Raw genomic sequence first — 27,894 nt, 5'->3', positions numbered from 1 at the left:
GTGTGTGTGTGTGTGTGTGGGAGGGTGGATTCTGTCGGGGAAAAAAATACAAATACAAATAAAATAATCAAGGGAAATTGCATGCAAATATTTTATCGATACAATGGTAATTTGCTGAGGTCATAATAATACATATAGTTTAAATATTACAGGTAACATTAACCTCAATGTACATGATCGACCTACAATCATGAATACCACTTAATTTTGAGGCACTTGCTAATGCACGCATACATCGTGAATCGAGTCAATTTGTGGAGGAACTCAACCGTGTTAGGTTCCTCTTCATCTGGTGACTTGCATGGGTCTTAAATAATGTAAGTGGCCAAAACATGCCAAATTCAAATTAAACTGCACCAATAAACTAACCTCCAGAGGGGGTTGGAACTGCACAAATGCACCTTTTTAACAGATGTGCTGCTTTTAATATCGTAACATTAACGACAATATCATGGCAATTTTAATATTGCAAAATTGCCGTGATTGTTATTTCCCGAATGACTCCTTGAAATCTGGAGGTCATGAACATTTTTCCCCGTGGAGTCCAACATGACCTGCCTGACATTGTAAATATGTTCTACTGAAGATCTGAAAGAACTCCCCTCATTACACCTCTGGTTGGCCGCCTGCCTCCCAAACTGCTTTCATCATCCGAGAACAAAATGTCGCTCAACTGTTCACGTGACAAAAGATCAAGAAGGCTTCTGGTCCAGATGAGGTGTCTGAGCTGATCACTTGGCTCCAGTTTTCCCTCAGATCTTAAACATGAAGTGCACCCACTGCAAAGGCTCTAACTGCATCCCTGTTCTCTCGAAACGTGTCATTTGGGACTACAAGTTTGCCAATATAACATCTGTGGTCATAAAGTTCTTTAAATACCTCATTCAGACCACCCAAAGAGCAACTGAATGCCCTGTTTTACCCTATGCAGTTTGCCTACAGGGCAAATAGCTCACTGGCTGATGCAGTCAACACGAGGCTGCTCGGAAATCTGAAATGCATTTAAGACCATCATCCTTGAATTTCTCCTCAAGCTCAGTATTCCTCTCTCTACCTCCATCCATTCATCCATTTTCCTATCCGCTTTATCCTCACAACGGTCGCGGAGGGTGCTGAAGCCTATCCCAGCTGTCTTAGGGCAGTAGGCGGGGGACACCCGAAACCGGTTGCCAGCCAATCGAAGGGCACACACAGACAAACAACCATCCGAGCTCACACTCACACCGAGGGACAATTTAGAGTACAAGTGTCAAAGTCAAGGCCCGGGGGACAGATCTGGCTCGCCACATTATTTTATATGGCCCGTGAAAACAAATCAAGCATGTCAAGTTCCCTGATGCTGGTTAAACTCTGAACCAAAATTACAAATTGTCATACGTAATCCACAATAACAGTCATTATTCTTGACTTCTGATTCTAAAACTAGTTATTCATCAATTTGTTGTGCGCTGTGTATGTAATATGTGGAGGTGATTAAACATTTGGATGGTTTCCCCAAATTCATAACGGCCCTCCAAGGCAAACCGTAACTACAATGTGGCCTGCAACAAAAATGTGTTTGACACCCCTGATTTAAAGTGTTCCATCAACCTGCCACGCATGTCTTTGGAATGTGGGAGGAAACCGAAGTACCCGAAGAAAACCCACAGGGTACACAGCAGGAAAACCACCTCATCTGCGCGCACCATCAGCACAGGGACTCCTGAAGGATTTATCCTTTCAACTCAACTCAACTGTATTTATAACTGTCTTTCAAACAGCCATCGCTGCATACAAAGTGCTGGACATGGAGAGACTATCATTCAGTAACAAGGACGGTAGAAAGGGCCAAACAGTAAAACTAAGATCAAGTCTGGGTCATGCTGAATCAAATGCCAAAGAATAAAAGTGAGTTTTGAGGCGGGTTTTAAAGATGGGCAGCGAGAGGGCTTGCCCAATGTTCATTGGGAGGTCATTCCAGAGAGAGGGACCAGCAACGGAAAAGGCACGATCCCCTCTGAGCCTCCGCTTGGTTCTTGGTACCTCTAATAATGTCTGGTCCGCAGATCTGATGCACCAGTAAGGTGTGTAGGGGCAGAGGAGCTCAGAGAGGCAAGGTGGATTGTTTGGAATTAAAGATTTGAAAACAAATAATAGGGTCTTAAAAAGAACTCTAAAATGTATAGGGAGCCAGTGAAGGGATGCCAGAGTAGGAGTTATGTGCTCCCTCTTACGAGTACCAGTCAAGAGGCGAGCAGCAGCATTCTGGACCAGCTAGAGATGCTTAATGGAGGATTGGCTGACTCCAAAGTAAAGTGGATGTGACGAAGGCATGAATTACTGTCTCAAGGTGCTCATGATAAAGGAGAGGTTTTACTTTAGCCAGCTGCCTAAAATGAAAGAAGCTGGATTAAACAACGGCACCAATTTGCAGGTCAAATTTAAAATCACTCTCCAGTTTAAGACCCAAGTTTGAGACTGTTGATTTAAGATAAGGAGACAGGGGGCCCAAGTCCCATGGGATGTACAAGGGCCACTGGGACCAAACAGTATCACTTGTGTCTTCTTTTCATTTAAGTTCAAGAAATTCTGTTCTATCCAGGTTTTGATTTTCTCCAAGCAGGATAAAAGTGGCCTTCATGAGAAAGCCTCTTTTTTGCTCAGTTGGACATAGATCTGACAGTCATCTGCATAGCAGTGGAAGGAAATCCCATGTTTCCTTAATATGGAACCCGATGGGAGCAGGTACAGTGAGAAAAGCACAGGCCCCAAAATCGAGCCCTGTGGAACACCACATGACAGAGGGGCAGTACGTGACTCAGAGCAGCCAAGGCTAACACAGAAGATTCTGTCAGCTAAATAGGACCTAAACCACTCAAGAGCGCTACCACCAATACCCACCAAGTGCTGCAAACGAGTCAACAGATTACTTTAACCCACTGTATAAATGCTGCAGTTAAATTCAATAAAACCAGACACACGCAGTCTCCAGTGCCATTTGCCAGGAGGATGTCATTAGAAACGCATAACAGGGCTCACTCTGTGCTATGCATCGTCTTGAAACCTGACTAGAAGACACTATCAATAACTCTTCTTTGTTCTCTAGATACGGATGACTGTATCCAAATGTATCTAGCTATTAAGTGGACGTCACTACAGATATTTTCTTCATCAATGAGGCTGCTGAAGTCGAACACTAAGTGGAGAGGATGGTGCTCTGGTCGAACATGCGCAACCTGGAGCTGAACATGCTAAAGACAGTAGAAGTTATTGTGGACTGGCGGAGACATTCCTCACAAAGCCTGCTACTCACTCTGTCCAAATTCTCTGTGCCAAGACAGTCAGGTTTCAGGGGACTACCCAGGAAGCCTACCCGAGCACCTGTTAAGACAGTCATTCAAACAGTTCGGTGTTGACCCATCACAGTCCTGTTTGATGCTACTAAAAATGATTGTGCTTTGCATAATTTGGCCTCTGTGCAGGCATGGAAAAGCATCTGTAGGGGGGAAACTCAGGATATTATGATGCCCATTGAGTCTAAGACTTAAGTTTTACATTTCCTCTTTCACTTACCGGAGTGTAGTTCAATTACCCAGTGAAAGAAGATAAGACACTTTAGACTTCAGATGTCGTGTTGCTGGAAAAATAAATATGGAAGACATCAAGTACCCGAAACCAGATTGATGAAAGTGTTTAGGGTCAATCAAGGTTTTGTTGGGACTACGATAGTGCCATAAAGGCCTGTTATCTTTAAGGGGAAATAGTTTGTGAAAAACAATTCTGTGACCGCTTCAGTTTGCTCAATCAAACCTGATGGAAAACTGACAAGAGACATACAAATAGAAGCGGACCTTGTTTATAAGCCTCATATCCATTTCATTACCAAGACCACTGATAGAGAAGAACTTAATGGAGATAAGTAGTCAATATAAATCGACTTAGCACACTCACAGCGGGAGAGCATTGGCAGGGTGGCTTGAGAGTGAAAACCAAATGCTGGAATTGAAAACCACACAGGAGAAAGGGGAAAAATGGCAGATTCCCAATTTGAATGTAGTTTTATTACTTTACATCAAAAGTGAACAATAGTGGGTGAAAGAGGTTAAACTGGATGGATAACAGGAACCTACCTGTAATTCAGTTTCAAGTTTTTTTCCAGGCTGACATTAGTGCCACCAAAATCTTTAAAAATTTACTTGATTGGCTTCACTAGATTTATAATTTATATTATATCCTCATAAAGCCACAGTGGATGCTGTCAGAGAACATACAGTAAAGGTGAAGAGAAGGAGGTGGATGCATCTGAGAATGACTGTCATGACAATGTATGTGTGTGTGTGTGTGTGTGTGTGTATATATATATATATATATATTGGAACATTGTGTTAAACGTAAATAAAAACAGAATACAATGATTTGCATATCATGTATAACCTATATCCATCCATCCATCCATCCATCCATTTTCTGATCCGCTTCATCCTCACAAGGGTCGCCGGGGGTGCTGGAGCCTATCTCAGCTGTCTTCGGGCAGTAGGCGGGGGACACCCTGAACCGGTTGCCAGCCAATCACAGGGCACACAGAGACAAACAACGATCCGCGCTCACACTCACACCTAGGGACAATTTACAGTGTTCAATCAGCCCGCAACGTATGTTTTTGGAATGTGGGAGGAAACCGGAGTACCAGGAGAAAACCTACGCAGGCACTGGGAGAACATGCAAACTCCACACAGGAAGGTCAGAATCGGAATCGAACCCTGCACCTCTGCACTGTAAGACCAACGTGTTGTGTATATAAATCTCCCATATTTATGTGGGGAAAATGTTGTATGTGATGTTAAACCAAGGTTGAAACTTTTAGCGATAATTCCAAAAGGTATGTTTAGCGCAAACAAGACACTGCTGTTCATCAAAAGAACATTAAACCAGTTAAGCATGGTGGGGCAGCTTCATTCCATGACCCCAGTTATAAAGTGTCCACACACCTTAGTTGTTTATAATTATAATTACTGTATCCCTCTTGAAAAGATTTTATTTTCAATGGAGTTGTACAGTTTAAAGGTCATATATAAGGTAGAAAAAGGTTAGAAATGATTTATCTTGGTCATATCACAAAAACCTGTTGTCAAAACAGTGTGTACAATTTTTATACTCACTGTAGATTAAATATTTTGGAAAAAGAACATTATAGTTGATGTATAGCAGTCACTTTTATTTTTAAATCCCTAACAGTGTGAAAGTGAATATTTTGGTCACAATATCATTAAATCAGCAATGTCAGGCACGGATGCACTGCAAATCTGCTGGTAATAATTCAACATCATAGGGAAGGGGTGCCCAAGTCCAGTCCTTGAGAGCCCCTATCCAGGCTGTTTTACATGTTTTCTTCCTCCAACATACGTGATTCAAATGATCAGCTCGTCAGCAAGCTTTGCAGAAGCTTGATAATGATCCTGATCATTTGATTGAGGTTTGTTTGAGGAGGGAAACATGTAAAACAGGCTGGATAGAGTGTCTTGAAGACTGGACCGCGGCACCCCGTGCCATAGTGTGTTCATCTCAACACTGGCCTATTCAACACCACCGGGTGTTAATTTTAACACCAGCAAAGTGCCTATATGCTTCCACACTACCCATTGTTAAAATAACATTAAATTAAATGTTCAACAAATTTTCAGTAGTGTGATACAGCAACTAAATGTAATGTTGACAGTGCAGTTAAAATGACACTATTGATGTTTGGATGAACGCAAGTGAGTGTTAATCCCAACACTATATTTTGTGTAGATAAATACCGAATGCCTCACTATCTTTGAATGAACCACGTTACAAAATGTTAATTCAAAACACTGCGAGTTTTGTTTGATTCCATCTTTCAGGCGAGAAGGACTTTAACCAGTGAACTTCAATCAATATGTGGGGGCGTGGTTTTAATTACAAACAGACACCAATCAGGGTCGAACCCAGTTGACGCCCCATTTTATCAATGTCTGTAATCTGTGTTATATCCTACACTACAGAGGCTATTTTAGTAAGAGTGGTATAAATGCAATTGTTTTACTGTACCCAAACTTTGAACACTGTCCGATTTGCAGTGTGTGAAACATGGACAGTAATGGAGAGGCGAGGAGGGATTGGAGGTTGAACAAACACTTTGACTGACAGATAGAATAATTTCAAAAGGCCCTGCCAGCAGAGCATGCACTCACATGCATACACGATGAGGATTTCATGGATCTGTAAAGGACGTTTTGGTTTACTGTTGTCAGGCTTCCCTGACAGTTAATTTGCTTTTGGCAGTTGCTTTTGAGTTAGCAACTGCACACATTCTTTAGATGATCCACATAAACTCAGTAAACAAGTAAATGAAAGTGCTTAACATGAACACAACTGAGCAATATAATAACACGTTAGCCTTTTTGACCATAACACACACACCAAATAAACTTCAATTAATATGGTGAATAATGCGGTGATAATAAGAAGCTTTACTGGGTGAAATAAAACCTACAATTAAAAGTTTTAATAAGAGGGGGAAGGGTCCTACATCAACTGTAGCCCGATCGCCTAGGGGAAAAATGGGACTCTGTCTACCACATAATCACAGACTGCTCCACTACAAATTTCACAAATAAATAAAATGAAAAATAATTAAATACAATAATCATTAACACATCCTTGCTTTAAACCGCAAGTCAGTGTTCAACTAAACACTATAACTGGGGTATTGAGCCAGAAAAATGTATGTGGTACCCCTATTTTTCCCACCACCCATTTCCTTCTCCCACCCACACGATTGACTTATTGGGCACCCCTGGTCTAAGGATTCTTGCGCCTAGCTAAAGACCTCCCTGACGTGCATTCGGAATTCTATCACTGATTAATAGATCTACAGTTTAAAATCGGACACATTTCAAATACTTCCCTTCATGGGGAACTTGTGTGAATTATTTTTTGTGAAGCAATCTTGTTAGCAGCAGAGTGCAGCACAGAGTCACCAGCTAAGCAGTTGCATTGGATGAGTCGCGATTAAATGAAACATGTGTGTCAGGGTTTATGTGTGGTAGAGGACCCAAAAGCAGGGAGGCAGGAGAAGCGGGGTGTACTGAATATAATTTATTAATAAAAAATACTTGCAGGGGTACGCAGGAAAAACTAAAACTCAGAGGACAAACAAACAGAACTATGACAATTTGCTTGGAAGTAAATGTATTGTGGCAGCACGGTGGTTGACTGGTTATCACGTCCACTTCACAGTAAGAGGATGAGGGTTTGAATCTGGCCCTTGCTTTCCTGTGTGGAGTTTGCATGTTCTCCCCGTGCCTGCGTGGGTTTTTTCCGGGTATTTCCGGTTTCCTCCCAAATTTCAAAAAACATGCATGGTAAGTTGATTGAAAACTCTAAACTGTCCCAAGGTGTGAGTGTGCGTGTGAATGGTTGTTTGTCTTTGTGTGCCCTGTGATTGACTGGCAACCAATTTAGGGTGTACCCCGCCTACTGCCCAAAGACGGCTGAAATAGGCTGCAGCACGCCCAACACCTTCTTGAGGATAAAGCAATTCAGATAATGGATGGATCGATGGATGTTTTGAGGGCTCCGACTGAGCAGGCCACCCCAGATACAGTACGTCTTTTTTATGTCCTGGCTTGCCAAAGAAATCACTATTGGTTTCACACTGCAAGCTTTTCTGTCTTTGTGATTTTTTTGCATCGTTGTATCTGGACCAAATTATATTCAAAATGTTGACCCAGCAGTCTCATGAAATTATGTCTGAATAATACATGAATAATTGCCTTGCACTGTGAGGATGTCCAAATACTGTACCATTATAAATGGTGTACAGTATTGCAATATTTGGTTAATGTGCTCATTTACGTATGTTCAAAGCGATAATGTAATCAAATGCGTATCCCGATACTGTACATGTCCTTCAAGACAATACGTATCACGATATTTGACATTACTTTGCTTTCATTTTTGAAAAAACAGTCAAATGTATACCCACATGATATTTTTATAATGCTGGACTGCAAAAATGCCAGGTACACAATGCTCTTAACATTAATAAATGTTGTCATGATGCACCCGTTTAGGGTTAGGTGCATAACGTAAAAGAGAAGGGAATCACTCTTGTTTCCCAAGTGTGTAACACAAAAAACACGGTAAAAATTAGCCCAAAGGCAAAAATGATATTTACAATGTCAACAAAAAAGGGGCGGCCCAATGGTCCAGTGGTTAGCGCATCGATCTCATAATGCAGAGGTACTGGGTTTTATTCCAGCTGGGGCCTTCCTGTGTGGAATATGCATGTTCTCCCCATGCCTTTCTCTGGGTACTCCGGTTCCCCCCCTCCCCACATTCCAAAAACATGCGTGGCAGGCTGATTGAACACTCAAAAATTGTCCCTTGGTGTGAGTGTGAACGTGGATAGTTGTTCGTCTCTGTTTGCCCTGCGATTGGCTGGCAACCGGCCTACTGCCCGAAGACAGCTGGGATAGGCTCCATCACCCCCCGCGACCCTTGTGAGGATAAAGCGGTCCAGAAAATGGATGAATGGATAAACAAAAAGGTCAAAGAAATGGGTCGAAAGCAAAAGGAGGCAAAAGCTGGCATGCAAACTAAGGAGCTACCCTAAAAGTAACAAATTTAAGAACGAACAACTAACTACTGACTAAGAAGACAAAAATCTAAGGAAGCACGAATTGCTACACAAGATACTTGATGCAGGCATGGAAAAAGTGAGCTATCAGATACACCACGGCTCTCTGTCGCTCTTTGGATGATCTTTCAACTGGGCCCAGTTAGGTGTTGGCCACTCAGGAAGGAACGCTCTTTCCACCACCTTAGCCAATCCCACAAGAGTTCCCACAAAGATCCTATAACAGGCAAGATCACTCACTCTCACATGCAACACGAGACACACACACACACACACACACACACACACACACTAAGAAAAGAACTACAGTAAATACTGTACATAATATGGCCAGGGCCATAACAGTTGCTTAAAGATTAGGCTCCCAGGTCAGAAAGTATTACTAGTTAATGAGAAAATCCAAGCAATTGGCAAAACCAGAAATAACAAGTAAAAATATAACACAGCCTTAATTCATTTTAAAAATAAACTTCTTTAAATGGCCTTCTTTACCTGCAGCCTGTTGTGCAATTACTATATAGCTGCCTTTGAATTTCCCATCAGCAGTCGTAAGAAAATACATGAAAGTAATTAACTTAAACATGGCAAGCCTGTCGTGCAAAAATAGCTGCCTAAGTAATTTGTCTCGAATAGTTGGAGTCACAAAAAAGACAATTCGACAGAATGTACATTGAGGACACGTAAAGAAATGAACTAAGTACAAAGAGTCGTTAAGCAATATGTAGAGTTCAACAGTGGAAATCCTGATCAGCAACAGAATTGTACAAATCTAATTCCCATGAAGTTGTGACATTGTGTTAAACATGCTAAACAGAATACAATGATTTGCAAATCCTGTTTAACCTACATGTATTTGAATACCCTATAAAAACACAATATTTAATGTGCAGACTGTCAAACTAATGTTTTCAGCAAATAATCATGATTGTAGAATTTTATGGCTGCACCACATTCCCAAAATGCTGGGACAGGGTCATGAATTGAGGACACATATTGTTGAACTGCAGTCTAGTACCCGCACTCTTTGCTACGAAGCCACATTTTTGTAAAACTTGCAGAAATAAGCAGGGGTGTCAATGAAAAAGATGTTGCTTGGATGGCAGCAAAACCTGTATGTACCTTTCAGCATTAATGGTGCCTTCACATATGCCATTGGCACTAACACAGGCCGATACCATCACAGACGCTGGCTTTTGGAACTTTGCGTCGTTAACAATCCGGATGGTTCTTTTCACCTTTGACCCAGAAGGTATGTTCGCAAATTCAACAAACAATTTGTAATGTGGACTTGTGAGACCACCAAATAGCTTGTCAATGTCTTGAATTCCAATGAAATATACAGTCAAACTTTGGTTTTCGAACGTCTCGGTTCTCCACCAATTCGGTTTTCAACCAAAAATTTCGAGTTCTTTATGCCTCAGATGACGAACAAATTTCGGTTCTCGAACAAACTGAGCGCACTTGAATGCACCATTTGACTCCTCTCGCCTTCCACGAGGAAGTGACGCTTCCTCGGGTAGACAAGGAAGTGACGCTTCCTCATGTCGCTTTCCATTGTGAGCAGACATGTTCGATTAACATTTTTTTTTTTTTTTTTTAAAAAGAGCGTGGTTTCGGTTTTCGAACAAAAGAGCGTGGTTTCGGTTTTCGAACAATTTCGGTTTTTGAACAGCCTTCTGGAACGGATTATGGACGAAAACCGAGGTTTGACTGTAGGTTAAATATAGGCGGCCCGGTGTTTGACTGGTTAGTGCGTCGGCCTTACAGTGCAGAGGTGGAGGGTTCGATTCCAGCCTTCCTGTGTGTCGTTTGCATGTTCTCCCTGTGCATGCGTGGGTTTTCTCCGGGTACTGCGGTTTCCTCCCACATTCCAAAAACATGCGTGGCAGGTTGATGGCACACTGTAAATCGTCCCTCGGTGTGAGGGTGAGCACAGATGGTTGTTGCCCTCTGTGTGCCCTGCGATTGGCTGGCAACCACTTCAGGGTGGACGTTGTCGACTGCCCGAAGACAGCTGTGATCGGCTCCAGCACGCCCGCGATCCTTGTGAGGATAAGTTAATTAGAAAATGGATGGATGGATGGATGGATGGATACAGGTTATACATGATATGCAAATCATTGTATTCTGTTTTTATTTACGTTTAACACAATGTTCCAACCAGATTGCAATTGGGTTTGTACAAATGATGCAGATTGACACCATTATAATAATGAAATCAGCAATAATGGTGGTAAAAGAGAAAATTGAGAGTCACAATTAGTCACAATGAAAATACAAGTCAAACGTTTAAGAATTTAATCGAACAGGGAAAGAAGCTGTTGAAATGCTTGCGGCTTCTCGTGTATATTGTTTGATTGCACCTTCTCAAAGAATGGAGCAGCAAAAGGTGGTAAGGTGTGTCCAAGAGAATTTTGCCAGCTACGCCCACTCTTGATGGACCTGCACACTTCAAGAACCAAAAAAAAAATATATATATATATATATATTTTTTTTTGGTTCTTGAAGTGTGCAGGTCCATCAAGAGTGGGCGTAGGAGTCAGGGGCATGCCCAATGATCCTATTGGCAGCCCTGACTGCCGCATTTAAATTTAGTCATGTGCAGGAGCACCAGATCATACCCTGATAGATGAACACAGAACTGATTCACTGAACGCTGTATCAAATGGCTTCAGCAGCTCCTGTGGCAGGTTATGAAGGTTTTTTTTTTTTTTTCTGAAACCCACAATCATCTTTACTGTATTCTCCAAATTCAGGTTGTGCTGGCTGCACCAGTGCACCAGCCTTTCCAGTTCCCCTCAATACGGGGACTCATCATAATTGTTGATCAGATCGATGATTGTGGTGTCAGTGGCCAACTTCAGTTCAGGAGTTGGACAGCTGCATGTAATGAAGTACAGTCAATCATGAAGAGAGCCAAGATTACTGGAAAGAGAACACATCCTTGGTGGACACTGTTACTCATGGGACATGGGAATGAGATGGTTTAACCCCAGCCTCACCTGCTGAGTCCTGCCCAGGATTGAGCTGGCCATCAGGAATTTCTTGAAAATACGGTAATTTTCCCAAACATCTAGCGCAGTGGTTCTTAACCTGGGTTCAATCGAACCCCAGGGGTTCGGTGAGTCGGTCTCAGGGGTTCGACGTAGCCTCTGCCATGGAGGGTAAGACACATGCGACTCAACGTGTTAATTAGCTATGACACGCCTGCTTGGCTATCACTGGCTGCAGAAGATCACATGACATTGCTTGTCCAATCAGTGCTGTGGGAAATTCAGTACGCCTCGTAGTCAACGTGTGACTCTCATGATAATACATCGTACAATAAAAAAAAAAAAAGTATACTTATCTCTTGAAATTGAATTTACTTTTTTTTGTTTTTAATAAATGCATTTTTTTATCTTGAATTTGTAAAAACATATATTTATTTCTTTTTCACTCATGCAGGGTTCGGTGAATGTGCATATTATCTAGTTGGGTTCGGTACCTCGAAAAAGGTTAAGAACCACTGATCTAGCGTATTTCTGGGCCAGTCCTGGCCATCACTGCTGCAAGCAGCCATCCGATCACATACACACACCCTCGTCAACAACTACGCTTCAGCACATGACATCAGCACCTCATTCGTGGCTACGTTTCGGCACATGACGACGAGTTGATGACACCATTTCAGCGGATGATGGAGGACTATCCTGGGCCGAATTTTGAATCCAGCACATCCCTGGTCCTGCCTGTCAGGAACCTGCCAAGCTTGGAGATGAGTTCAGGGATGATGGGATTGAATGCATAGTTGAAGTCCACAAAGAGGACCATTGCATAGGTCCCATGATTCCAACTTTCATTGATGTACAAGCATGTTCCTCCACCTTTAGTTTTGTCTCCCTGAAGTTGGAAACCATGAAGGTGAAGCGCATCACCTGAGATGCATTGAGCAGGTGGTTTCATTGAAACAATGAGCAATAGAACATGCAAATGTGCATACCTGTCAACTCATACGGTTTAGCCATATTTTATATGGATTTTGTGGTGAATCTTACGTATATGGCCATATCGCACAAATCATACGGATTCTGAAAATTTCCGGGGTTTTTTTTTTTTCCCCCTAACAGGTAGTTCCGTTTGCTTTTGCCCAGAATGGTGCTCGTCTACTCGAATGCTTTCATTTCCAGTAACGTTCCAGTAAATCACGTGGTTCCTTGTTGAAAACAGCAGAGTATTCATTCCATACTTCAGTAGTGTACAAGCAAGTTCTAATCTACAAGGTGAAAAAAGTAACGCAGGAATACAACTCTGAACACAGTAATGCCACTAAGTAGAATGATGATTAGACATTCACCTGCCATTGTATTATGGAGATCTACAATAAATATCATTAAAAATTTCATGGGTTTTTTTTCTGCCGTTATTTTGACATATAAAATGCTTTGGTCTGTTGTAAGGATTTTTTGCTCTTTATAAGGATTTTTTTGGTAGTTTATATGGGTTGGCGCTCCGAAAGGTTGACAGGTATGCATTTGTATGTTGCAAAGTTGCCCGCACACGTCCCCCATCTGCATTGTCTTCAACAAGCCCCATATCATGCAGCTGCACCCTCAGATTTTCTGTTCAAAAAGCATTGTGGATTTGTGACAGTTGGCGAAAAGAGGTCCAAAGTAGTGCCTGGCGTAAGTCTTATCTTGTATAAGTGACTGGCGTGTGGTCACCACAAATTGAAAAAAAAAAAAAAAAAAAAAACTACGACTGTACTATCAATGCTGAACTTCCTCACAAACAAGGAAACACCCTCATGTTTATGGAGCATATACAGCCGTTGGTGCTTGGCGTGTCCCAGTTTTTACCAGGTCACTGGGTCTTGCCTGCTTATCAAACACAAATATGGAAATATGAGAAGGATTATAACATGGCTAGTATAAAACGCACAATGACAAACACCTGTATACATAATCTGTGTCTGATACAACTGCGTTAATATGCATTCATAGAACAATGAATGATATACTGTATATTGAATATTTAGACCACACAAATGAAAAAATGTGAAAAGAAAAATCATTCCTTCTCCACACACTCTTATAACACAGTGTCTCACATCTCCATCTGCCTCAGAACTGCCTCAATAATGAGACAAATAGTCAATGTCAAATAATGACTGAATGGCTTTTATACAGATGAAAAAGCGCAATTGTAACATTTTCTTATATTCTGCCATTCACTGCAAATTGTTTATGTGCAACATTTTCACCCTTATGGCTCTTATTTTGACATGAAACAATGGCTATAAATCTCTTCAAAATAACCACTGAGCACACTGACATGATGTGTGCCTCTGAGGCTGCGCAGGAAAATGTGTATTAGTATGGCTTTGATGCTTGCTGAGCTGCACTGTTGCCATAACGACGCTACAGGCAAAGTGGGTCAGCAGGCTCCTGCCACACCCCTGCTGGCATGGCAACATGGCCGCTCAATTAAACATGAGCAGTAGAATGACTCACACAAATGAAGACACACAAGCTCTTTTCTAAGAACTCGGGAGATGATTCTATTGTTTTCAATACCTTTTTGTCTTTGCATGGAAGCATGCAGGTTATTTATCTGTGTGCGTGTGTTTGTACGCACAAACACACGCACACAGATAAATAACCTGCATAGGTCTTCAGATTTATATCATTACTGAATGGTCAAAAGCATGGGTGGAGCTGGGGTGGAATGAGTAATTCACCAGCACCACAGTAGACTGTCAAACATCTGTCAAGTCAATTAGTCAAAATCCAAAAATACTCCAATGTTGTGCAAAATAGAAACTGTAATTTACAACATCGAAAAACATATTACAGAATAATTTGAAAGAAAACAGCTGTGACTATTTCAAAGACACATGTTCTAAATACAGGATATCACAGCAGAAGACTCCACATGGAGCAATTGCAGCTTTAAAACTATCCAAATGTATTTTAGAGGCCATAAATTCAGAAGCTGTGGTTGAGACTCAAATAAACTCAGTGACCCCAATCCTGGCTCACTATTATCTTTAATAAATTTTGCTATATATCACAAGAAACACTGTTCAGGACAAACCACCGCATATCACTGACAGGCGGATATAGTAGATACCCGCTGCCTCCTTCACGCTCAGGCTCACAGTTGACAAGACAGCTGTCCTGGCCACATCCAATTCCACTTGGTTAATGAATTTCCAAAACCTGCAGGATGAAAAGGAAAAATGAGCAAGTGATGACAAATATTTGTCATTTCTTTCATTTCTATTCACTCATCAACATTTTGCTGGTATAAAATAAAATAGCGATGATGGATCCAATCATCCTGGCTTTCTGTATCCATCAGCTGAAGATTTTACTGATACATTGTGACTTACATATTTATCAACTCCTCATATTTCTCAAAAGAGACCAAATGAATAAATCCCTGATCACACATAAAAAGAATACGATCAGTGTTTCGTGACCATCACTATGAGTTAAATAGTGTGATTATATTTGTGAAAATTATGGTAATAATAATATTTTTGATTAAAAAAAATCATGTCATAATCATTCAGACCCAGCACCAGTATTTTTTCTCTTCTTGCCCTCAGCGATTGTTTGACCGATTTGTGGGGAGGCTGAGAAAACTTCACTTACTTTAAGACAGGGGTGTCAAACTCATTTTACATTGTGGGCCACATACGGCCTCGGTAGATGTAAAGTGGGCCGGATGATTAAAATTATACCATACTCTGCTATAAATAACCAAAACAATGTTTTTCCTTTGTTTTCGTCTAAAGAAGCACAAGAACATTTGGAAAATGTTGAAATTTAATGAACATGTATTTTACAAAACATTTCATGAAGCACCTTAAGATTTCCTTAGACAAATGTGCAATTTACTTTTATCATAAACATATATGCATTGCCACTGATTGTACAAAGGCACAAAACTTTAACAAGTAATTGGTATTGAAAAATGTAGCAATGCATTTTAAGATTAAATGGATTTGTAAAGAAAGGAATTTTTAAGCCATTTACACGGGCATATAAAATCTAAATGTAATCCCTGCCTTCACCTTCCAAACTAAGGAGAGTGCTATTGAATGTGTAAAGAATAAAGTATTCACATGTCCTTGATACCGTCTGCTGTGTTGGGTCTGTCTCAGTGACAGACTGAGGCTGCTGTTGTCTTCTTCTCTGATCAAAACAATGTTGTCTTCTACTCTGACCAAAACAGTGTGTCCCCTCGCGGATACTCCATGAATTGCACCTTCTTAAAAATTCCGTGTCTTTTATTCATTTTTTCACTTTTAAATTATCCTGCGGGCCTGATCAAACCTCCTTGGGGGCCGGTTCCGGCCCGCGCGCCCTATGTTTGATACACCTGCTTTAAGAAGTTGTTTTCTCTTCTGTAAAGGCATGACGCACAGCACGAGCATGTTCGATATAAAATGAGTTGTCACTGAATTTGGCCAAAGAATATATAATAATAAAAAATAATAATAATGGCAATGTTAAAAAATCTTAAGCATAACTGGCAAGTAAATGAAAGACTCCCCTACCCCATCTCTCCCTTCCCAAATACACATATTGGTACATGTGCAGCACAGACATGGAAACAGAAATAGGATTGGACCAGAATGGCTAACTGTGAACTTCCTAATGTTTTTAAACTTCGGTTTAAAATGGTTTCGAATAGTGGATGGATGAAAAATCTAACCACTATTCGAACCGCTGGAGCCTATCCCAGCTGTCTTCGAGCAGCAAGCGAGGTAAACCTTGATCTGGTTGCCAGATGCTTTATTAAATGAGTAGTAAAAAAAAAAAATTTAAAATTGAAAACACAAAGCTGGAGGGGGCTTAACTGGTTCGATGTGGATTACTGACTGGGCTACAATTTACTGGTAGACAGGCGCACAATAGCTCTGCATAAAAACAGGCATAACTTTGTTTTCATGCGAGCTCAAGTCTAGTTAAGTGTGTTTCAGGCAATGTTGTGCCTCTCTCTGCGTTCTGTGTTGCCTCACCCCCGACTCATCTGATGACTTGGTCACAGAAAGTAGTCTACGCTGACGTAAACTAAATTGTAGACTAGCTAAAGGATATCTATTGCGCAGTGCAGGTAGTGGAATGTGATTTTAGTGTATATGATTGAGGCGCAGGCAGACATATTCAGTACTTCGTGGACATGTGTGACGGATGTCACTAGATTTCATTCACACCACCGTGTGACAAACCCTGTGAATCATTGTAGAAAATCAATTCATTTAGCAAGAGTCGTGTTTCATTCCACAATGGCGCACGACACTCCGTTATGCTACCTGTGCAAAATCTAGCTCCTCCCATGTGTACAGTTGGATTGTAGTTTGCGCTAGAATCTAGCGGCGAGACCCACGCTGGGAACAAAAATAGGGCCCATTGTATCCAGTGGTACAGATAGATCCATTCGCCAAAAAATTCTGGTTGATTCTGAAGCTAAGACTTCTTATAGAACAGAATTGACAAAATGATGTGGACCTGAACGTACAGTGTCTAGGCATTAAACAACATTCATGAGAGGAGGAACATGCATAATTGCCAGAAGGGCCATTTTAATGGAAATGTAGAAGCTCACTTCAAATAGGACAGATGAGCTCAGCTTGTCGTCTGCAACTGGCGGCGGCGCACGAGTCACAGTTCACAATCTGGAAAAGGCTGTGTCTCTTACGACTGGAAACTAGAAAAACTAAGGCTTGCAAAAGGTTCCTAGTGAAGCATTTAAAGTCAATCGACCGGAAGTCAGGGAATACATCCGTTATTTTTGCCTGCATTTGAAGCGGAAGGGGTTTGATGCGAATTGGCGACAAAGGGCATCGAGGGGTTAAGGAAACCTTCAAGCTTATTGTATATGGCACTCCTACTGTATATGGCACTCCATTTTATCTGCAAAGTTCCTTAGATCCTTGAGTCTCTATTCTTTTGCTCTTCCATCTCATTGACCTCGCATACTGTACACACATACCAATTGTCATTTTCTTCCAAAAAAAAAAAAAAATCGCATTTTTTATTTTATGTCAGTTTCATATTTGGTCGATAATGGTCATTCTTGTTCTATCAATTCTATTGTTGGCATGACAATGTAAAGGCATTCCATTACAGAGTCGTGTTTTTTCTGTACATTCAGGTTGCAAGGAGTGTTGTGAGCGATGTGTGGGTAGTCTGCCCTGGGCATCCCTCATCGCCACCATCCTCCTCTACATGGGTGTGGCCTTGTTCTGTGGATGTGGCCATGAAGCTCTGAGTGGGACCGTCACTATCCTCCAGAATTACTTTGAGGTCATCCGAGGATCTGGAGAAACTCTGGATGTGTTTACCATGTGAGTATTTACAGTATCCCAAGCCATATTTGGTTAAGTGGTCAAAATTGATATTAAATAACTTTAGTTTACATTTAAATGAATAACAATGTAATTATGTTTTGTTTCAACAATGTACCAAGACTATTTTCCTGGGCGTCCATTAATCATATGATTTTAACCTTTTGTTAAATATTTTCATGAAGGCTACTAAATCACATGAAATTGGACATGAGCAGGCAACGAAACATATTAATGTGATAATATAATTAAATACTATAAAACATGTTATGTGCTGCTAATAGTCATTCATACGACACTGTGGTTGACCATCTGATTCAAAAGTACAGTAACTATTCTGTAATAGTTGAATGGAGGATTGCAGAGTTTTAATATACTGTATTCACCTCAAAAGCACCAATTCTGGAATTGCCAATGCAAAAAAAAAAAAAAAAATTAAGAAGGAAGAAAAAAAGCATTGAATGAAAATATAAACATTGCATTTTATTTAAGATCACAATTTCTATTAAATAAATTCAATTTAGTAAGACGTCCTACATGATCTACTACTAAATAAGTGTTCTCAGATCACAATTAGCATGCAGAGCTGTAATGCAATGCTTTTAGTGTAACACTGCAAGAAGCTGAAAACAATATTTTTGCTCAATACAAAAGCTGATTAGATCAGTATTAATCTGTAGTTGACTGATGATGATACCATTCATTTCAGATATGCTCCAACTTTGCTTTGTCTGTGTCATTCATATTTTTATGACATGGAAAAGTAAAACCCTCCATGATACCCCCCCAAAAATATGATATCACACAACATTTCCATCTTTTATCAGAAACACACATAAACACCTTTTGGGGTTATTTCCACTTGTATATCTGAAATGGCGTACTCTCTCCTTTAAAAACAAAATCCACCACCATAATTATGTAATGATTTGATGAAATTATGAATACCATAATACAGAGATTTAGAATGGAAAAGTAATGTTTATTTTCTCTGCAGCATTGACATCCTGAAGTACATCATCTATGGCCTTGCAGCTGGATTCTTTGTCTTTGGAGTGTTGTTGCTGGTGGAGGCGTTTTTCACCACTGGAGCAATAAGGGATCTGTATGGAGAGTTCAAGATTACTGCATGCGGACGCTGCCTGACTGCATTTGTAAGAAAGCTTAGATTTGGCTGAAGAGAAATAAAAGGACATCGCATTAATTGTAAGGCGTTTCAATTCATGCTCCTTCAGAAATGAGTGGTTAACGAAATGCTAGTCAACTGGCACCACATCCTATTCTGAATGCAAGAACCTAGCAAAACAAAAATATGAATTGATCTCGAAAACGCAAATGCTTAATTGGAATTTGACATAAAATAGTAACTAGAATGGGAGGCATGATAGGAAATGTTTTGCTGTGTCGGCGAAACATGACAATTCAGGTTTGAAAATTAAAACAAAGGACAATAACTTTTACTTAATGACGCTGCAGCAGGAGGTGTTTAATTTTACTTAAATTACTTAGTTTTTTCCTTTTTTCCGGTGGATCATTTTACTCCTGCATTGCTGTTTGGAAAAAAAATGAGGATTATAGCTTAAAATGTGGACATAATGACTATTGTCTCTCTTAAAGATGAGAAAAACAGAATTTATCATTCTGGTTTTGTGTTACTGATTACCTTATGTCTGTTCAGTTGATGTTCCTGGCCTACCTGTTTTTCCTGGTGTGGCTGGGTGTGACAGCTTTCACCAGCCTGCCGGTCTTCATGTACTTCAATGTTTGGTCCATGTGTAAAAACACCAGCGTGGTTGAGGGAGCCAACCTCTGTCTGGACCTCCGCCAGTTTGGTAGGTGAAATGAGCTATTGCTGGTGCTTGAATCAATGAAAAACGCTCATGTCTTGAAAGACATTTCCACCTCAACTAAAAAATCCCTATAAGGGTCACATGTGGCCCCAGCTCCCTTGCTATAAAACATGCGTCCCTAACAATAATCAAATCGAACCTCCAAAATTTGAAAGGGTTATACAAATTGGAATTCAACCAAGTTGTTTTGAAAAAAGTACCTCTTAAATTGAAACCACATATCTGTGACATCACATGAGTTAGAATACATAATGAGAATTCAACATGTTTGTGTCAAAAAAAGGTTTTAAAAAAATTCCACATGTGGGCACTTGTTGAAGACTCTGAATGCAAAAAGCCTTTACTTATAGGGGTGGAACATTAAAAAATAACAACCTGTACCTCAGCGACCCAAAGCCAAAGCTACATTCCTCTTGGCCAGCCCATACCCGTCAGCTGCCTCTGGAGTCCCACAGGACTAAAAGGTCACATAGGACTCCTTCCTCTGCTTGACAGTATGCCTTGCCATCGGTGTCCACCAGCGGGTTCAGGGATTGCCGCCACGACAGACTACCTTACGGCCACAGCTCCGATGGGCTGCCTCAACAACAGAGGCATGAAATATGGCCAACTCGGACTCAATGTCGCCAACCTGAGGTGGAACTTAAAACTCTTGCTGGCAGGGGTTTCTGCCAGATGTTCCTAGCAAACCCTCACAATATGTTTGGGTCTGCCAGTCGGTCCAACATCTTCACTCACCATTGAAGCTAATGCGGCACCAGGTAGTGATCGGTTCACTGCAGTGTCCAAAATATGTGGCCATAAATCTGATGACAGTACTCCAAAGTCGATCATCGAACTATGGCTAGGGTGTCCTGATTCCAAGTCCACATATGGACCTCCTTATGTTCGCACATGGTGTTCCTGATGGACCATCCATGATCGGCACATAAATCCAGTAACAGAACAACAATTGGGTTCTGATTATTGGGGGGCCTAGTGTTGGTTGCTTTCCTCTCAAACACCCCCTTCCAGGTTTCACTGTCATCACCCACGTGAGCAATTAATTCCCCCAGCATAACGAGGGATTCCCCAGGGGGAACGCTCTCCAGCACACCCTTCAAGGACTCCAAAAAGCTTGGTTACTCTGAGCTGCTGTTTGGTGGATAGGCACAAACAGTCATGACCCATCCCCCCCCCACACACACACACACACACACACGAAAGTGGAGGGAGGTTGCTCTCTCGTCCACTGGGGTGAACTCCAATATACAGGTGCCAAGCCAGGGTGCATGCCCACATCTGCTCTGTGCCTCTCTCAGTGGCCAACTCAAGAATGAGAAAGAGTCCAACCCCTTTTGAGAGGACTGATAAAAGAGCCGCAATGTGTGAAGGAGAGTCCGACTATGTTTAGTTGGAATTGCTCTGCCTCGTACACCAGCTCGGGCTCCTTCCCTGCCAGAAAGGTTATCCCTAGAACTGGCTTCTGTCGTTGGGGATTTGAACCGCCAAGTTCCCCGCCTTTGGCCGGCACTAAACTCACAGGGCACCTGACCCCTTTGGTCCCACCAACAGTTGGTGAGCCCATGTGAATGGGGACCCACGATGCCTTTTTGGGCCGTGCGAGACTGAGCCCAATGGGCGCAGGCCTGACCACAAGGTGATTCCCAGAAAGCGCCACCTGCAGGCCTGGCTATAAAGGGGGGCCTCGGTGCCTTGTGTCTGGGCAAGGGAAAACTGAATTCAATATTTATCTTCACCATAAGAGATTTGTGAGCCATGCTCTCTCTGGTCCCCTAAATAGGAACTGTTTGACATGGGGCATGCCAGGGGCATTAAGCAGCAGACAGTTTAGCTACTGGGATCATTGGGAGTCACAAACCCCTCCCCGCACCTGCAATTTGTTTTCTTTTTTTTTGTTTTCCTTTTTTTTTATGGCAACGGTCTCACATTGTTTTGAATTTAAAATAAAGCGGAAGTCAAACAAAATCATTTAGCCAGGTTTCTGTTCATCAGGTGCTGTGACCATCTCTGAGGAGAGGAAGGTTTGCACAGGATCTGAGAAGTTCTTCAAGATGTGTGAATCTAATGAGGTAAGAACTGCTGTGGGGTTAGATCTGACCTAAATGAAAAGTGAAGCAAAACAAGAATACAAAGAGTATTCATGAACAATTTTAAGTCTTATTGTGACTTTTGCAGCTGGACTTGACCTTCCATCTGTTTGTGTGTGCATTGGCTGGAGCAGGAGCTGCTGTGATCGCAATGGTGAGCACACAACTAATTGCAAATTCCTTAAGGAAAACAATTCTTCATTTAGACCAGTACCACACACCTCGTCCAAATTAAGCTGGGCCCCTAGTGAGCGTAAGCGATACAGAAAAATAATGGATATTTAGTTTATCATAGATGTTTATTTCAAAATGTAATCCTTCTTCAGTTAAGTACACTGCCGATTCTGCAGATAACTAATCACACTCCCTTTTGAAGCCAGCATGGAGAGTGCTTGGCAAGATGTGTGCAGTGTGAGTGAGTCACCAAGCTGTACGGATATCTGAATTGATGGTCGTGTTTTAGTTCTTTTAGAGATCCATCTCGATGCTGTATATACTGAGTAGGCACAGACAACATCATTGGCATTAATCATATTACCTCTTTGTCAGCCAAACTGTAAAAAAGCAAAACTGTACCACACACACATTCTTCTATTTCTGCACTTATTTATCATTTTTTAGAGTCACAGGGGATTGGCATTCATCCCAGAAAACACACCACCTACTCACAGGCTGATTTCAGAGGACCAAATTTCAGTGTTTGAAAAATACCAGTTCTATGTTAGTTATCTAATCTGCAGAAATAAATCGCGTCCATACATTAAGCAGCATTTTTTTTCTCCCATGTGAAATTCAAGATTCTGCTTCATTTATCCAGAAAAGCCAAAGCTGCTATTAATACAATCATTTATGTCATAAGCAATGTGCATGGTGTATCACTGACTCGAGATATGCTTTCAATTTGTATTTTGTAAAGTGATTCAGAAAGAGCAAGTGTAGTGGTTAGCATGTCTGCCTCATAGTCGAGAAGTTCAGGAGTTCAAATCAGGTCTCAGACCCTTTTGTGTGGGGTTTGCATAGTTTCTCTAGGTTTTTCTCCGGCACTCTGCCTTCCTCTCACATTCCAAACACATGCTTGGTAGGTTAAATGCACAAAGACTCTTAAACCTCTCTTGCTGTGGATTTGAGGATGAATGTTCTGTCAGTGTATGCCAGTTGATTGGTGGTCAATTCATGGTGTATATAGTCTGTTTCAAGAGAATCCATCCCACATGCAACTCTAAAAATATGCTTGTAGTTTCTGCTTCTTGATTTAAAATGCTATTCTGCATTCTTGGTAACAGAGCCTCTTTGTCCTCAATATCTTTCAGGATCTTTCTGAAGGTCACGAAAGGCCTTGTACTTTTCAACAATAAGTTGTTGCAGTGCTTGATCATTTCCATCAAAGAAATCCTGATATTTCGTCTTTGGGTGACCAAATTGATGATGGCAGTTTTGAGTTCATCCCTGTGTTTGGGTGATGAGTTAAGGGTACTCTCAAGTTAATGCATGATGCAAGATGGACTGATACAATTTGTTTCTTGCATTCTTTTGTATCATAGAGTTTGGTAAGTGTTTGATGGTATTCATCTAAAAGGATATCTTTCTGATCACAAAGCAAAAGGTGCTTTTGTTTTGATTGAAGATGTTGCTGGCAGACTTTGAAATATTTTTTTTCTGCTGAAAGATGGTATTCATGATGACAAGCTCATGTTTGGCATGCTTAAGGAGGAAAGTGCCATTTGAGATTTTTTTTTCCAGCATTGACGTCACCAAGAATGATACTCATGGTCAATTTTGGAATCGCTGATAGTTTTCTTTCACTTCCTGGTCAGCGTCAAGTCTTGAAGCATAAATGCTAATTAGGGTCCCATGGTGGTCTGCTTCTATATTTGTCAACTGACCATGCTTCCCCCCGCCCCCCCGCCACTTTGAAATAACGTAAAATGTTTCTACCCTGTGTAAATCAAATTCCCCGTTCCCCGCCAACTGGGAAACATACTCTCTCCAGCGTGCCCTGGGTCATCCCAGGGGCCTCCTGCCAGTGGGACATGCCCGGAACCCCTCACCAGGGAGGCATCCAGGAGGCATCCTAATCAGATGCCCGAGCTGCCTCATCTGCTTCCTCTAGACGTGGAGGAGAAGCAGCTCAACTCTGAGCCCCTCCCGGATGACTGAGCTTATCACCTTCTCACTCAGGGAGAGCCTGGACACCCTGCGGAGAAAATTCATTTCAGCCGATTGTATCCTGCATCTTGTTCTTTCGCTCATGACCCATAGTTTATGACCATAGATTGGGGTTGGAACATAGATTGACCGGTAAATTGAGAGCTTCGCCTTTTGGCTCAGCTCCTTCTTCACCATGACTGACCGATACAAAGTCCACATCACAGCAGATGCTGCACCGATCCGCCTGTCGATCTCCCACTTCCTCCTGCCCTCACTCGTGATCAACATCACAAGATAATTAAACTCCTCCACTTGGGGCTAGATCTCGCCTCCAACCCGGGGATTGTACGCCACCCTTTTCCGACTTCAGACCATTGTTTAAGATTTGGAGGTGCCGATTCTCATCCCAACCGCTTCACACTCAGCTGCGAACTGCTCCAGTGAGAATTGGAGAGCCGTGCTTGAAGAAGCCAACAGCACCACATCATTTCCAAAAAGCAGCAAACAGGACTCCCTCAACACCTCAGCTGTGCCTAGAAATTCTGTCCATAAAGGTTATGAACAGAATTGGCAACAAAGGGTAGCTTTGGTGGGTCCAACCATCAGTGGAAACGATTCCAACTTACTGCCGGTAGTGCGAACCAAACTCTGACATCGATGGTATAGGGACCGAATAGCCCATATCAGAGGGTTGAGTACCTTATACTCCCGAAAGACCCCCCTCAGAACTCACGAGAGACATGGTCGAACACCTTCTCCAAGTCCACAAAGCACATGTAGAATGGTTGGGCGAGCTCCCACGAACCCTGGAGGACCCTGCTAAGGGTGTAGAGCTGGTCCACTGTTCCACGGCCAGGACGCAAACCACACTGCTCCTCCTGAATTGAGGCTCAACTTCCTGATGGACCCTCCTCTCCAGCGCTCCCGAATATACCTTACCAGGGAGGCTGAGGAGTGTGATCCCTTTTTAAAAAGAGGGACCACCACCCCGGTCTTCCAATCCAGAGGCACCCTCCCCGATGACCATGCGATGTTGCAGAGGAGTGTCAACCAGGACAGCCCCATACCATCCACATCCAGAGTGTTGAGGAACTCTGGCCGGATCTCATCCACCCCTGGGGCTCCGCCACGAGGAGCTTTTTCACCACCTTGGTGACTTAGACCCCAGAGAAAGGAGGGCCCACCTCAGAGTACTCAAACTCTGCTTCCTCTAAGGAAGGCGTGCTGGTGAAGTTGAGGAGGTCTTCGAAGTATTCTGCCCACTGACTCACAACGTGATGAGTAAAGTTCAGCAGCGCCCCATCCCCACTGTACACAGTGTTAATGGTGCACTGCTTCCCCCTCCTGAGACGACGGATAATGGACCAGAATTTCCTCAAAGCTGTCCGAGAGTCGGCTTCCATGGCCTCACCGAACTCTTCCCATGCCCGAGTTTTTCCTCGGCGACCGTTGAAGCTGTGTTCCGCCAGTAGATACCTATTAGCTGCCTCTGGAGTTCCACAGGCCATAAAGGTCCAATAAGCTCCTGCTTCAGCTTGCCAGCATCCCTTACTGCTGCTATCCACCAGCGAGTTTGGGGGGTTGCCGCCATGACAGGCACCGACCACCTTATGGCCACAATTCCAAATGGCCGCCTCAACAATAGAGGCTCAATGTCCCCCGCCTCCCCCGGGACGTAGGAAAAGCTCTGCCAGAGGTGAGAGTTGAAACTCCTTCTGACAAGGAGATTCCGCCAGATCTCCCAACAAACCCTCACAATACGTTTGGATCTGCCAGGTCGGACCGGCATCTTCCCCCACCAGCGGGGCCAACTCACCACCAGGTGGTGATCAGTTGACAGCTTCGCCCCTCTCCTCACCCGAGTGTCCAAAACATGCGGCTGCAAATCCGATGATACGACCATAAAGTCAATCATCAAACTGTGGCCAAGGGCGTCCTGATAGCCAAGTACACATATAGACACCTTTATGTTTGAACATGGTGTTTGTTGTGGACAATCCGTGATGAGCGCAGAAGTCTCATAACAAAACACAACACGAGATTCCAAAAAGGGTGGGTAAGCTGAACTGCTGATTGGTGCATAGGCTCAAACAACATTCAGGGAAGGCGGAGGGAGGCAATCCTCTTGTCCACCGGTGTGAACCCCAATATACAAGGACTTAGCCAGGGGGCAATAAGTATGCCCGCACCTGCTCTACACCTCTCTCCATGGGCAACTCCAGAGTGGAAGAGAGTCCAACCCCTCTTGAGAATACTGGTACCAGAGCACAGGCTGTGTGTGGAGGCAAGTCTGACTATATCCAGTCGGAACTTCTCTGCCTTGCACACCAGCTCGGGCTCCTTCCCTGCAAGAGAGGTGACATTCCACGTCCCTAGAGCTCGCTTATGTAGCCAAGGATCGGACCCCACCTTTTTAAATTGCACCCGACCCCTTTGACCCCTCTCATAAGTGGTGAGCCCATGGGAAGGGGGACCCACTTTGCCTCTTGGGGCTGAGCCCGGCCGGCCTGGCCCCATGGGTGTAGGCCCTGCCACCAGCTGCTCACTAGCAAGCCCCACCTCCAGGCCTGGCTCCAGAGGGGGGCCCCGGTCGATTTCCCTTGCCCCGTCCGGGTCCATATATTTGACTCATCATAAGGGGTCTTTGAGCTGTGCTTTGTCTGGTCCCTCACTTAGGACCTGTTTGCCATGGGTGACCCTGCCAGGGGCATAACACCCCAGACAACTTAGCTCCTATGATCATTGGAACACACAATACCCCTCCTCCACGGTAAGGTGACGGCTCATGGAGGGGGCTAGTGATCGCATTCATCGTAAATGGCACTCCAGTGATATTATGTGACACTTGCGCATGCAGTACGACTATTAAGTAAGCTTTACCTTATGTAAAGAAAAGTAGTCAGAAAGTCCTTTTCAGATCTGCGTCAGGGGCACCTCACTGGTGTCTCGCTCTCACAAACTGTAATTTGCAGTGGCGGGCCGTGCATTTCAACCTTAGGCCTTCAGTGACGTCACATACATACACAATATAGGCTGGTCAAGCAGCACTTAATTTCAGGAGCATTTAAAACCATCAAGTATGTATTCCCAATTAAGAGCAGGAAACTAAATTTACAGATATTGTCCAAAATAAAAAGATGATTTAAAAATACGAAATAAAATGCCACCCAAATTACGCTGTGTGATCTTAAACAAGTCTGTCCAATAAATTGCGCAATGTCGCAGTTTCATATAAGACACCAACCAAACAATAACAAAACAAACTATTCTTTGAAAATAAACAGATCATTTGCATTTTGAAAATCGGCGATAACTGAAAATGTTGAGCAGCTGAGATTGAACGAACTTTCGTGCACGAAGGTGACTACAATGCGCCATTATAAATTGCAGGTGAGCAGATTTATTTGATACATGTTTGTCATTTTATTTCGTTACCATGAATTTAATACTAACGATTGAAAATCGGCGATACAACAGCAAATAACTGACATAACTGACTAACCAATAACTGACGAACAGCTGAGATTGAACGAACTTTCGTGCACGAAGGTGACTACAATGCGCCATTATAAATTGCAGGTGAGCAGATTTATTTGATACGTTTGTCATTTTATTTCGTTACCATGAATTTAATACTAACAAAATAAAATGACAAGAAGAAATGTAAAATAAAATTCATTTACTCACCAATGTAGTGCCTTTTCACTGAGGTGCAGATCTACGCAAGTGTCCCCAAACGTTTTTAAACGCACCATAGCTTGTAAGTGCCCAGCCGTTTCCTTGCTGCCTTAGTAAAACAATCCAGTGTGGCTCCAAAAACCAAAT

General features: G+C 42.4%; 1 protein-coding gene across 1 annotated transcript in view; it reads left to right on the top strand.

The window, feature by feature from the left end:
• The window catches only part of gpm6ab (glycoprotein M6Ab), a 38,858-nt gene that overhangs the window by 3,576 nt on the left and 7,388 nt on the right, over positions 1 to 27,894 (top strand). Inside the window, exons 2-6 of the mRNA XM_019879702.1 lie at positions 17,789 to 17,981; positions 18,979 to 19,135; positions 19,660 to 19,813; positions 21,827 to 21,903; positions 22,010 to 22,075. Of these exons, the coding sequence (XP_019735261.1) occupies positions 17,789 to 17,981; positions 18,979 to 19,135; positions 19,660 to 19,813; positions 21,827 to 21,903; positions 22,010 to 22,075 (647 nt within the window). The remainder of the gene's footprint in view (positions 1 to 17,788; positions 17,982 to 18,978; positions 19,136 to 19,659; positions 19,814 to 21,826; positions 21,904 to 22,009; positions 22,076 to 27,894) is intronic.

Source organism: Hippocampus comes, unplaced genomic scaffold, assembly GCF_001891065.2.
Source record: "Hippocampus comes isolate QL1 unplaced genomic scaffold, H_comes_QL1_v1.1 scaffold158, whole genome shotgun sequence".
NCBI classification, from domain to species: Eukaryota; Metazoa; Chordata; class Actinopteri; order Syngnathiformes; family Syngnathidae; genus Hippocampus; species Hippocampus comes.
Note: the sequence above shows the minus strand (reverse complement) of the source record. Positions and strands in the feature narration are given on the sequence as shown.